We start from the raw sequence: 14428 nt of genomic DNA, 5'->3' as shown, positions 1-14428 counted from the left end.
AATGGGTGGCCACTGGGAGTTCCTTCTTTTTCTGGCCAGTGGAGCGTAGGTGCTCGGTGAGGCAGTCTCCTAATCTATGTTGAATTCACCGACATACTGGTGGCCACACCAGGAGCACTGGATACAGTAGATGACCCCCAACAGATTCAGGTGAAGCATCTCCTCACCTGGAAGGACTGTTTGGGCACCTGAATGATAGTGTCGGTGGTGTAGGGGCAGGTGTAGCACTTGTTCTGCTTGCAAGATTAAGTGCCAGGAGAGGGAACAGTGGGGAGGGACGGATGGACAAGAAAGTTGTGCAGGGAGCAATCCCTGCGGAAAGCAGAAAGTGGGGAGGAGGGAAAAAGGTACTTGGTGGTGGGATCTCGTTGGAGATGGTGGAAGTTATGGAGAATTATGTACCAGAAGCGAAGGCTGGTGGGTGGTAGGTGAGGACAAGAGGAACCCATCCTGATAGTGTGGCGGGAGGAATAGGGTGAGGGCAGATGTGCACAAAATGGAAGAGATGTGGTTAAGGACAGTGTTGATGTTGGAAGGGAAGCCCCTTTCTTTGAAGAAGGAGGACATCTCCTTTGTTCTGGAATGAAAAGCATCATCCTGAGAGCAGATGCAGTGGAGTCAGAGAAATTGAGAGAAGAGGATGGTATTGTTACAAGTAATGGTGGAAAGAGATGTAGTCCAGGTAGCTGTGAGAGTCAGTGGGTTTATAATAGATATCAGTAAATAAGCTGTGAATAGAGGTAAAGACGGAGAAAGAGAAAGGGGAAGGAGGTGTCAGAAATGGACCAAGTAAATTTGAGGCCAGGGTGCAAGTTGGAGGCAAGATTGATGAAGTCAACGAGCTGCAAGAGTGGTGATGGAGGGGAGCTGGTTAGGTCTGGTGTCAGGAAAACATCGATTTCTCGAACTTCCAGTAATACTCTTTCTCCCTTTCCCCTCTCCATTACCCATTCCCATTTTCCCCCTCACCTTATCTCCTTACCTGCCCATCATTTCCATCTGGTGCTCCTTCCCCCCTTTTCTTTTTTCCATGGCCTTCTGTCCTTTCTTATCAGATTCCCTTTTATCAGCCCTCTATCTTTCACCAATCAACTTACTAGCTCTTTACTACACCCCTTTCTCCAGTTTCACCTATCACCTTGTTCCTTCCTCCCCTCCCGCACCAATCTAACCCTGACACCTCATCTTTTTTTTCTCCAGTCCTGATGAAGGATCTTGGCCTGAAACATTGACTGTACTCTTTTCCATAGATGCTGCCTGGCCTGCTGAGTTCCTCCAGCATTTTGTGTGTGTTGTTTAGGTGTCCAGCTTCTGCAGATTTTCTCTTGTTTGTGATTTACTAGTACATTTTTGACAGGGAGCCTAAAGTCTATTACTTTATAGCCATACAAAGCTGTGCAGAATTTCTCCTATTTTGTTGTGATGTTAATCTGTTAAAATCACAGAGCAATACAGCACATATACAGGCCCTTCGGCTGAGCAAGTCCACACTGATCAGTGTTCACTCAGCTTGTCCCAATCTCCTGTATTCAGTCCACATGTCTCTGAGCCCTGCCCCTCCATGTACCTATCCAAGTGCTTCTTAAATGATACCATGTACCTGGCTCAACCATTTATTTAGGCAGCTTGTTTCATATACTCACTATCCTCTATGTCACAGGTTCCCTACCTTTTTTATGCCATGGACTTCACCTTCTCACTCCCACAGATATTGTTTGATCCCCTCAGTTCCTCCAGCAGATTTGTCTCTCCCGATTCCAGAATCCACATTCTCCTGTGTGTTCTGTTGGTTGATATGCTCCTCTCCTTCAGATTGTCTCAGAATGTCAGAATTTTCATTCAAATCATGAAATACATTGTTTTGCAGCAGCAGTACATTGCAATATATAATAAAAATACTATAAATTACAATAAGAAATATATATTAAATTAAATAGTGCGAAAAGAGCAAAATAAGAGAAAAAAAATAGATAATTTACATGAGTTCATTGTCCATTCAGAAATTTGATGGCAGTGGGGGAAAAAAGCTGTTTCTGAAACACTGGGTGTGTCTTCAGGCTCCTGTACCACCTCCTTGACAGTAGCAATGAGGAGAGGGTATATTCTGGGTGATGGGCGTCCTTAATAATGGATGTCGCCTTTTGAGGATGTCCTCGATGCTGGGGAGGCTAGTGCCCATGATGGAACTGGCAAAGTTTGCAACTTTCTGCAGCTTTTTCCAATCCTGTGCAGTGGCTCCTTCATACCAGACGGTGATATAGCCATGGTACAGGCCCTCCACGGTACATCTTTAGAAATCTGCCAGAGTCTTTGGTGACATACATTTTCCCTCCCTAACCTGTATTTGCCTAGTACAATTCTGTGTGTTTCACTCTCCCAGCCACCTTGTACCTGTCTGTTGTTTTCTTTTGTACATTTCTTTCTTTATTCAGTGTTGTTGTACTTCACTTTTTAAAAACCCTTCTCGTACCATTTCTACATTCTCACAGCCTTTGTGCCTTGATTCTCTTTTTATTTTGCCTTAATTTATTTGTAACAAATCCCTCTTGGATACCTATTATTGACTCCTGATGTACCTTTTTCAACCACTCTATGCCTTTTAAGTTTTGTGCCTAACTATTATGATTGCAGGCTTTCTTATGAGTAAAAGCAATCTTTCCCCTAAATGGAGCAATTGTAGCTTAATCTATTGCAGCGTGAACTATGCCTTCCATCTGAAATGCACACTAATTCACTCCTGTAATACAATGAATTATTCTGTAATTGAATATTCCTTGTGCCACTCGGGGTCAACTTCACTCAGTCTGGAATGATCTATTCTGTATCTAATTCAGGAGTATTGTAAAATGAAGCCTGTGTTAAGAGATAGAAGATTAGAACTAACGAATATTAGCTTACCATCTTAACTTGATTTTGAAATTTATCCCATTCAAACTCCTTGATAGCTGTCATTCTATCATTCAGTGTCAGTATTTTAGTTAAGTTTCAACCTGTGCTGAATGTGACCGTCTTCAAAGTGTGAATCATCCAGCTCTCTTTCCCTCTGTCACAACTAACATTTTAAAATTGCATTTTCTTCTGATTTTTGTACTGGATTATACTTTACAACAATTGCTGGTAAGTTATTATGTTTTCTTTGGAAAGAATTTGTTAGGTAAGTAAGGGGACAGTTTGTTAACCATATTTGATTGTTTTGCTGTGTTCGTTGCAGGACAAAGGTTCATTCTGTTTAACCTATGAATCTTCAATGACTCGGCTGTATCGTGAGGGGAGGACTGAAACTGTGCGTTCATGTACTATCGAGACTTGCAATTTTGTGACAGCACTGGAAAGTAAAAAGCTTTCGGTGAGGAAGGATTACTGTACACTAGGGGTCTGCAGGGCACCATACAGTGCAATAACTTGCAGAATGGCCAAATAGATTGGTATTCCAGTAACATGTTTGTCAGTTGGTATGTGAAACCAATATCAGAATAATGCAATAATAGATAATTAATGAAATCACAAAGAATAGAGAAAATTGGATGAGAATTTTTTTTTGCCTCTTGAAATATGTTCTAATAGAAGTATTGTTTCTTTAGAACACTTGATAAGGTTGCATTATATTTAAATTTCTTTCCCTATGCAGAGGGACGAGTGCCTGAATCTGTTCCGTATTGCAGCCAAGAATCACCAGCACATCAGTAGGCTTGCTATGTCTGGCTGTGGTGTTGATCGGCATCTCTTCTGCCTCTATGTGGTGTCCAAGTACCTGGGAGTCAATTCACCCTTCCTTCAAGAGGTAAAAGGTTGTCAGTTGTGATCTTACACAGTTGAGGTAGTAAAATGGAGGAGGAGTTAAGTTGAGGCTAGTATGTATTCTTCTCCCAGCAGGGTAAGTTATCATCCTAACCTTCATGGAACTTGCAGGGGAGAGCATTGAGCAATCAGAAAACACGCCATCCTGAGCTCACATCACCCATCCATTTAATAGGGACATAGGATCAAATATGGTTTCTGTTCAGAGAGAAACAAAAAACATCCAATCAAGAACTAAAGGAAATAAGAGCAGGAGTAGTTCCCCTGGCCCCTCAAGGCAGCTATGCCATTTAAAGTGATCATGGCTGTTCTATACTAGCCTTCATTTCTCTACTGTACCAGATATTCTTCACTATCAGTTCCTCAATCTTTTGGAAGTTTAAGTACTTCTGATGAGTTAGTCTCCACAACTCCTGGGGTAGAGAATTCACAAAATTCACTATAGCTTGTTGAAACAGTAAGGGGTGTACAATAAATGTAGGCTTTGCTAGTGATGTCACCATCTGAAAAATAAGTAACTGTTTTGGCTCTTACGGAATCAGTGTTAACAGTATTCAAGATGCAGTGGAAGAGACACATAATTCTATAATTAGTGGAAGACAGAGTAAATGACAAAATTCAAAACCGAGCCATTGCAGATGCAGGGTACCTGGAATTTCAGAAATGTAAAATAGCAGGTCTGAAGACATCTGGAAAGTGAAAGTGAATTAACATTTCGGATCAAGATCAAGTTACAAGAAGGACTAATGATGCAGGACAAAGAAGATGATAATGCGACATGTAATAAATGAAAAGGCTGTTTTAGGGAACAATGGTAAAAGCCATGTGATGCAACTCACTAATAAAGTGTCAGGCATCATATAGTTATTGAAATAGTAAAGTGATGGGCAGGAGTATAGAACACCATGTATTATATTGATTAAAGAACTCAAGATAAATTGAGAAACTTGGTTAAGTTTCGTCAAGTTTAGGTTTGGTTATAGATGTTGAAAAGGGAGAGGAAGACATCATATTGAGATTATTGGAAAGCATAGTAAATGTAGGAAGTGCCTTGATTCAAATGTGATGAGAATGCAATATGCCTTTTAATTATGGAATATTACAGCTGATTTCATGTCTATAAGATGAACTCCAGTAGATTGTCCTATATGAAATTAGAAGTATATCCTTTTTTAGGTGCTTTCAGAACCATGGTGTCTTTCAACGAGTCAAACACCCATCCAGCAGATTGAACTATTCGACCTTGTGAATCATCCAGAATACATCTCCATTGGAGGTGGTTTTGGCCCAGTGAGTGTTTTGATATACATTCTCATTTAAGTTTTACTTATCATTTTCTCTTCCTACTTGCCTAACACCCATTTCCCGGTATGTTACTTAGATACCTATTTCTCGGCTTTATTGCAGTTCATCCATTTAGTTGCCAAGCTTGTAGATGTAAGGAATTATGTATTTTGCTTATTCCTGTACCTGTTGAAATTGGTAAATTGCTGAAATTAAACAATTTTAGTTTCAATAACATTGATAATGTGTATTTAGGGTCTGTTTGCTCCAGCACAAGATATTAATGTATTTCTTCAATGAAAAAATACAAAGATTCTCTTCATATTCAGTACGAGGAGCTGGGCATCAAATTGAAATGAATAATCTCTGGAGTATTACCTGAAAGAAACTAATGGTTTAAACCATGTACAGAAGCAAATTGTAAAGGGACCATGAAGATATTGAGAAGCAAAATATACTGCCGACACTGTAAATCTAAAGTAAAAACAGAATGCTGAAATACTCTGCAGGTCAGTATCTCTGAAGAGAGATGCAAAGTTAAAATTGTCTTTTATTATCCACATCAAATCTTGCCCTCCCATCAGCTATTTTTTAGAATATTTCCATATTGTTGTGTACCTTTTGATAGCAAGGCGTTTTTTTGCCTACAGAACTGCCACCCACTGGATGCTCTTTGTTTTTCACACCATTCTCTGTAAACTCTAGAGACTGTTGTGTGTGACTATCATAGGAGATCAGCAGTTTCTGCAGTACTGAAACCACTCTGACTGGTACTAACAATCATTCCACGGTTAAAGTCACTTAGATCACACTTCTTTCCTATTCTGATGTTTGGTCTAAACAACGGAACCTCTTGATCATGTAGTATGCTTTTCTGTATTGAATTGCTGCCACATGATCAGCTGATTAGATATTTACATTAATGAGCAGTTGTACAGATATACGGTGGCATGCAAAAGTTTGGGCACCCCTGGTCAAAATTTCTGTTACTGTGATAGCTAAGCGAGTAAAAGATGACCTGATTTCCAAAAGGCAGAAAGTTAAAGATGACACATTTCTTTAATATTTTAAGCAAGATTACTTTTTTATTTCCATCTTTTACAGTTTCAAAATAACAGAAAAGGTAAAGGGCCCGAAGCAAAAGTTAAAGATGACACATTTCTTTAATATTTTAAGCAAGATTACTTTTTTATTTCCATCTTTTACAGTTTCAAAATAACAGAAAAGGTAAAGGGCCCGAAGCAAAAGTTTGGCCACCCTACATGGTCAGTACTTAGTAACACCCCCTGTGGCAAGTATCACAGCTTGTAAACACTTTCTGTAGTCAGCTAAGAGTCTTTCAATTCTTGTTTGGGGGATTTTCACCCATTCTTCCTTGCAAAAGGCTTCTAGTTCTGTGAGATTCTTGGGTCATCTTGCATGCCCTGCTCTTTTGAGGTCTATTCACACATTTTCGATGATGTTTAGGTTGTGGAACTGTGAGGGCCATGGCAAAACCTTCAGCTTGCGCCTCTTGAGGTAGTCCATTGTGGATTTTGAGGTATGTTCAGGATCATTATCCTGTTGTAGAAGCCATCCTCTTTTCATCTTCAGCTTTTTTACAGACGATGTGATGTTTACTTCCAGAACTTGCTGGTATTTAATTGAATTCATTCTTCCTTCTACCAGTGAAATGTTTCCCATGCCACTGGCTGCAACACAAGCCCAAAGCATGATTGATCCACCCCCGTGCTTAATAGTTGGAGAGGTGTTCTTTTCATGAAATTCTGCACCCTTTTTTCTCCAAACGTACCTTTGCTCATTGCAGCCAAAAAGTTCTATTTTAACTTCATCAGTCCACAGGACTTGTTTCCAAAATGCATCAGGCTTGTTTAGATGTTCCTTTGCAAACTTCTGTCGCTGAATTTTGTGGTGAGAACGCAAAAAAGGTTTTCTTCTGATGACTCTTCCATGGAGGTCATATTTATGCAAGTGTTGCTGCACAGTAGAACAGCACACCACCACTCCAGAGTCTGCTAAATCTACCCGAAGGTCTTTTGCAGTCAAACGGGGGTTTTGATTTGCCTTTCTAGCAATTCTACAAGCAGTTCTCTTGGAAAGTTTTCTTGGTCTTCCAGACCTCAACTTGACCTCCACCGTTCCTGTTAACTGCCATTTCTTAATTACATTACGAACTGAGGAAACAGCTACCTGAAAACACTCTGCTATCTTATAGCCTTCTCCTGCTTTGTGGGCATCATTTATTTTAATTTTCAGAGTGCTAGGCAGCTGCTTAGAGGAGCTCATGGCTGCTGATTGTTGGGACAAGGTTTGCGGAGTCAGAGTATAAAGCTTTGAAATTTGCATCATCTGGCCTTTCCTAATGATGACTGTGAACAAGCCATAGCCCTAACAAGCTAATTAAGGTCTGAGACCTTGGTGAAAGTTATCTGAGAGCTCAAATCTCTTGGGGTGCCCAAACTTTTGCATGGTGCTCCTTTCCTTTTTTCCACTCTAAAATTGTACAAAACAAAAATAATACACTAATCTTGCTTAAAATGTTGAAAATGTTTCATCTTTAACTTTATGACTTTTGGAAATCAGTTCATCTTCTACTCACTTAACTATTCACAGTAACAGAAATTTTGACCAGGGATGCCCAAACTTCTGCATGCCACTGTACCTAATAATATTGTCACTGAGGCAGCGTTCTGAATAGCTTATTCCAAACAAGCCCTTGTGATGCTGTTAGCTTTCAATCAGAGTAGGAAGAAAGAGGAAAGTAAGGTGGAGAGTGGGATGGCAAGTGCAATTTAGAGTACAGAAAGTTGTTAATAGCTTTTAGGGAACAGATGAGTGTGGTTCAGCAGAGAAAACTAGCAGTTTTGAATGTTAAGTATTGAAAGTCCACAAAGGCTAACAGGTAAAACGTAAAAATACAAAAAAATAATGAAATAACATAATGGAAGAAAGCAAGGAGGGTTTCAAAATATTTTACACCAAGGCATTTTTTGAGAATGGAGTACTTTTTATGAAGGATATGTCTGAGCCAGAAACAATTTCTTCTTTTGGGGAAAAAATGGACAGTTTGAAACAGAGAGCTATAGATTTACACAGGAGAGCAAACTTGGGTTTGAACTACTACAGCAAAGAGGCACAGGGCAGAATGACCTCCTTGGTACAACAATTTTCTTTGATTCTAAGTTATCAATTTCAGGAAGTGTCAATTAAAAGATCAGCAGCACAACATTTTTACAGCGAAAGGTACTTGATCCAATGTTAGGCCTTCAACTTTGAAAACATTACAAAATTGTATCCAAGTCTGTATCACTTCATGGGAGAGTTATTTGGAAAGCTGTCTGCCTAGTACATGGAGAAACATTTAGTTCCTTTCTCTTGAAAGATGTAACTAAAAATATAGTAGGATTTCATCCTTTTGGGTGTGCTGAACATATGCTAATATCTACATCAAACTCCTGAAACTATCTGGCGGATTGGGCAAAAATACATTAAAATCAGAGTCAGGTTTATTATCACTGGCATGTGACGTGAAATTTGTTAACTTAGCAGTGACACAGTGTCTTTTGCCCACCAATTACGGTTTCTGCTGCAACCCTGATGCAAAGCTCAGAGCTGCCAAGTCATTGTGGCACTGATTCTTAGAAGTAAGTTGGCATTTAAAGAACCTTACTCCGTGGCAGTCACAGTACAACAGCTGTGAAGGTAAAGTAAGGAGATGGAGAGATGATGCTCTCCCTTATGCCTAGGTGAAATATTTAATGCCTAGGTGATTGATAAGTTCGTGGCCTAGGTAGAAGGAGATGAGTTATGCAGCTCTCGTTACATGCTTGTGCAATTCAGCTCTGAGCGAAAATGCAGAAAGTTTGAAGATTCTTCTCATCTCCTTCTAGAAGGGACCCCTGTGCTCCACGACCGCTGGACTGTGTGTGTAAATGTAGGAAAAATAAATGCGCTAGGTTTTCTAAAATTGACTCCTACCTTAGGCCACTAACTTATCAATCACCCCTCATAAATTAATAACCTTGTAACTGAATCCCTTGTCTCTCTTTTCAGGTTGCAGATGATGGTTATGGTGTTTCTTACATAATCGTTGGAGACCACCTCATCAACTTTCACATCTCCTGCAAAGTCTCCAGCCCCTTGACGGTAAAGTTGCAGCACTCAGTCCTTGCTTTCTCTGGATTTACTGGTGCAGAGAGAAGGATAATGCTTTCATTAGTTGTTTGTTTTTGCTTCTCCTCTTGCCTGTTCAACATAACAGAAGGCTGAAGGGTTGCATTTATTGTGCAACTTGTATGTACCTTGTGTTTTATTGCTTTTTGTTTTGTCCCTCTTCTGGTTCATTTATTTTCACTGTATTGTCCTCTGCCCAACAGATCAGGAAGGTAGCCTCTAATTGATAGTTCCATCCAAGTTACAGTCAAACTTCAGTAGTCTGGTATGCTAGCACTTGGACTACTGCATGCTACTTTTATATGTTACACAGTAGTATAATAGTTTTTTCAGTAAGAATCAGAATCAGGTTTATTTTCACTGGCGTATGTTGTAAAATTTGTTTTGTGCAGCAATATATTCCAATACATAATAAAAACTATAAAACTCCTCGGGGAGGAGGAGAAGATGGCGCAACAGCAGCGTGCGTGGCCTCTCCGGTGAATGATATCTGTAATCTGTCAAGTAGGGGACCGTGCACAATTCTGATTTGATGGAGACAGATGTGAGAGTATGGAGGAACATCTGGAAAACTTCTGAAATGCCTGCTTCGCTGTTGCTGCTACGGTTACTGTGTGGTAACCGGAATCTCCGGAGCAGAAGGCCCCGAATCCTCGGCTTTGCTTGTTTCAGCGGCCAGGGCTAGGTCGAAGGCGCTCAGCAGAGGATGGCACTCGGGAGGCTGTGTCAGAGGGGCTGGTCAGAGGCTCGAAGTTTTCGGATGGACGGACTGGAGGTTTATGGCAGGGAGTTTCTCCCTTTTGCCGCCTGCTATCGGGGACTCTGGAGTCGATCGACTCGGGGACTTTGAAACTTTTTTTACCGTGCCCATGGTTTGTTCTTCATCAAATTATGGTACTGCTTTGCACTGCTGTAACTATATGTTGTAATTATGTGGTTCTGTCAGTGTTAGTCTTTGGTTTGTCCTGTTTTCTGTGATATCACTCCGGAGAAACATTGTATCATTTCTTAATGCATGTATGCATTTCTAAATGACGACTGAGTGTTCTCATAATCTAAAAAAAAATATGAGAAACATATACACACACTGTACAGTGCAAAAGTTTTAGGCACAGGTAAAATAATTCTATAAGGCGAAGATGCTTTCAAAGATAATGAAGAGTTTCTAAATATCAAAAAACTTGCTATAAATATAGTAAATGATGAAAATCTAAATCAAATCAATATTTGGTGTGACCACCCTTTGCCTTTAAAACTGCATTCTTTTAGGTAGACTCTCGTGCAATTTTATAAGAAAATCAGCTGGTGGGTTGCAGTTCTTCTGCAGACTTTGTCTGCGTCTCCAGGTAAGCCAGACAGCCTCAATGAATATGAGATTAGTGCTCTGTGGAGGCCTTACCGTTGATTACAGAACTTCTTGTTCTTTTTGCAGACGATAGTTACTTATGACCTTGGTCGTGTGTTTGGGGCCATTCTCCTGCTGCAGAATAAGTTGCAACCAATCGGGCACCTTCCTGATGGTATTCTGTGATGGATGAGAATCTGCTTGTGCTTCCCAGCATTGAGGATTCCATTAATTGTGACCAGATCACTATTCCATTTGCAGAAAAGCAGCCCCAAATCTGTAGGGCGCCTCCACTATGCTTCACTGTTGGCTGCAGGCACTTATCCATGATGCATTCTCCCTTGCTCTTCTACGGACAAACTGCCTGCTGTTTGATCCAAAATTTTCAAATTTGAACTTGTCACTGCAGAGCATTTGCTGCCATTTTTCAGCACCCCAGTCCTTGTGTTTTTGTGCATGGGTGAATCCCTTTGTTTCCACTTTGGAGGAATGGCTTTTTGGTAGCAGTTCTTCCGAAGGCCACTTCTGATAAAACTTCTCCAGACTGTAGAGGGGTGTACTTGAGTTCCAGTGATTTCTATGAGTTCAGAGCTGATAGCAGTGCTGGACTTGTTCCAATTTTGAAGGGATGTCAGTTTGATTTACATCTCCTCTGCTGCACTCAGTTTCTGCGGCTGCCCACTGCATTTCTGGTCCTCAACCTTGCCCGTTTCTTTGTACTTCTTCAGAAGACCTTGGGTGGCACATTCTGACAATCTTATCTGCTGCTAAGTGTTGGCTTGGGAGAGATCTCACAGGATGTCCACCTTGTGTCCTGTTCTGTGCTTACTCTTGCCATGGTGTAAGAACGATCATTTGGAGGTTCAACTGTCACCTCTGCCACGCCCTCACCTTTGAGTCTGGTTATTCTTCACCAAGTTTGATTTCTTCTACACCTGTTTCTTTTTCAGTTGTAAAGTGGTCTATTAGTCATAGACATAGTCATATTTTATTGATCCCGGGGGAAATTGGTTTTTGTTACAGTTGCACCATAAATAATTAAATAGTAATAAAACCATAAATAATTAAATAGTAGTATATAAATTATGCCAGGAAATAAGTCCAGGACCGGCCTATTGGCTCAGGGTGTCTGACCCTCCAAGGGAGGAGCTGTAAAGTTTGATGGCCACAGGTAGGGATGACTTCCTATGACGCTCTGTGTTGCATCTCGGTGGAATGAGTCTCTGGCTGAAGGTACCCCTGTGCCCAACCAGTACATTATGTAGTGGATGGGAGACATTGTCCAAGATGGCAAGCAACTTGGACAGCATCCTCTTTTCAGACACCACCATGAGAGAGTCCAGTTCCATCCCCACAACATCACTGGCCTTACGAATGAGTTTGTTGATTCTGTTGATGTCTGCTACCCTCAGCCTGCTGCCCCAGCACACAACAGCAAACATGATCACACTGGCCACCACAGACTCGTAGAACATCCTCAGCATCGTCTATTACTATTACTTAATATCTTACTTTCTTTAACAAAATGCATAAATTTCTCTAACATTTTTTCGAAAATCAATGTTCAATCTAAAATTTGCTCTTTTTGACTATACGTTAATGCAGAAGACAAAAATGAACATCTAAAACAAAATTTATATATATGTATAATACACACACAAATATAAATTAAAAATTTAGGGTGTCTAAGACCTTTGCACTTTGTGTTTATATAAAAAATATACAGACTTAGTGTTCATTGGTTCATTATCCATTCAGAAATCTGATGGTAGATGGGAAAAGGCTGTTCCTGAAATGTTGAGTGTGTGTCTTCAGACTCCTGTACCACCTCATTGATGATAGTAATGTCCTGGGTAATGGGGGTCCATAATGATGGTTACTGCCTTTTTGAGGTATCACCTTTTAAAGGTGCCCTGGATGCTGGGGAGGCCGGTGCCCATGATGGAACTGGCTGAGTTTATAACTTTCTGCAGCTTTTTCTGAAACCTCTTTACCAGACAGAATGCATGCAGTCAGAATGCTCTCCACGATACATTTGTAGACATTTGTGAGTGGCTTTGGTGACTGGTGTAGCAGGTAGGGCTTCGGGTTCCTGAATCATTAGGCCTCTTCTGGGGGAGGTACGACTTGTATAAAAAGGACGGGTTACACCTGAACCCAAAGGGGTCCAATATCCTAGCAGGCAGGTTTAATAGAGCCCTTTGGGAGAGTTTAAACTAATTTGGTAGGGGGATGGGAACGGGAGTGATAGAGTTGAGGAAACGTAAAACAGAAATAAATCAAAGATAACGTGCAACAGAGATGATAGAAAGGACAGGCAGGAGATGAGGCATAATCACAGCCAGCGGGATGAGTTACAGGGCCATAGAGGTGTGGTGCAGTTAAAACAGAAAGCAACAAACACTGGACTGGAAGTGTTATATTTGAATGCAAGCAGCATAAGAAATAAAATGAACAATCTTGAAATTCAGCTACGGATTGGCAAGTATGATGTTGTGGCCGTCTCAGAAACTTGTCTAAAGGATGGCTGCCATTGGGAGCTTAAAGTCCAAGGATATACGGTGTATCAGAAAGGTAGGTTAGTAGGCAGAGGGGATGATGTGGCCCTGTGTATAAGAAATAATATTAAATCATTAGAAAGGGATGATGTAGGATCGGAACGTATAGAGTCTCTATGGCTTGAGTTAAGAAATGACAAGGGTAAAAGGATCCTAATGGCAGTTGTATACCGGCCTCCAAACAGCAGCCGGGATGTGGATTACAAATTACAGCAGGAGATAGAAAAGGCGTGTCAGAAGGGCAATGTCCTTTGAACATGAAAGTGGATTAAGAAAACCAGGCCAGTACTGAACCTCAAGAGAGAGAATTTGTGGAACCTATAAGGAATGGCTTTTTAGAACAGATTGTTGTTGAGCCCACTAGGGGATCGGCTGTGCTGGATTGGGTATTGTGCAATGACCTGGAGGTGATAAGAGAGTTTAAGGTTAAGGAATCCTTAGGGAAGATACTAAAAGCTTTTTTAAGTATATAAAGGGTAAAAGAGTTGAGGGCAGATATAGCACCAATAGAAAATAATGCTGGAGATATTATAATGAGAGACACAGAGATGGCAGAGGAACTGAATGCGTATTTTGGATCAGTCTTCACAGTGGAAGACATTTGCAGTATACCTGACATTCAAGAGTGTTGGAATGTGCAGTGAAAATTACAACTGAGAGGGTACTCAGAAACTTAATGGTCTGAGGGTGGATAAATCTCCGGGACCTGATGGAATGCACTCTCGGGTTCCGAAGGAAGTAGCTGGAGAGATTGCGTAGGCATTAACAATGATCTTTCAAGAATCAATAGATTCTGGCATTGTACCGGATGACTGGAAAATTACAAATGTTACTCCGCTATTTAAGAAGGGTGGGAGGCAGCAGAAAGGAAACTATAGATCTGTTAGCCTGACATCAGTGGTTGGGAAGTTGTTGGAATCGATTGTTAGGGATGAGATTACGGAGTACCTGGAGGCACATGACAAGATAGGCTGAAGCCAGCATGGTTTCCTGAAGGGAAGATCCTGCCTGACTAACCTACTGCAATTTTTTGAGGAAATTACAAACAGGGTAGACGAAGTAGATGTGGTGTGCTTAGATTTTCAAAAAGCCTTTGACAAATGCCGCACATGAGACTGCTTAGTAAAATAAGATCCCATGGAATTACAGGGGAATTACTAGCATGAGTGGAGCATTAGCTGATCGGCAGAAAACAGATTGTGGGAATAAAGGGATCCTATTCTGGCTGGCTGCATGTTACCGCTGGAGTTCCACATGGGTCGGTGTTGGG

The 14428-nt window shown here is 40.8% G+C and overlaps 1 protein-coding gene across 6 annotated transcripts in view; it reads left to right on the top strand.

Moving 5' to 3' along the window:
• The window catches only part of LOC134353879 (carnitine O-palmitoyltransferase 1, liver isoform-like), a 141240-nt gene that overhangs the window by 106725 nt on the left and 20087 nt on the right, over nucleotides 1–14428 (top strand). For all 6 annotated transcript variants that reach the window (XM_063062382.1, XM_063062383.1, XM_063062386.1 and 3 more), the window contains 4 exons: nucleotides 3212–3346; nucleotides 3629–3781; nucleotides 4975–5088; nucleotides 9136–9228. In XM_063062382.1, coding sequence (XP_062918452.1) covers nucleotides 3212–3346; nucleotides 3629–3781; nucleotides 4975–5088; nucleotides 9136–9228 — 495 coding nt within the window. The remainder of the gene's footprint in view (nucleotides 1–3211; nucleotides 3347–3628; nucleotides 3782–4974; nucleotides 5089–9135; nucleotides 9229–14428) is intronic.

The sequence above is a fragment of the Mobula hypostoma genome, chromosome 11 (assembly GCF_963921235.1).
Source record: "Mobula hypostoma chromosome 11, sMobHyp1.1, whole genome shotgun sequence".
NCBI classification, from domain to species: Eukaryota; Metazoa; Chordata; class Chondrichthyes; order Myliobatiformes; family Myliobatidae; genus Mobula; species Mobula hypostoma.
This window is presented reverse-complemented; position numbering and strand designations above follow the sequence as displayed.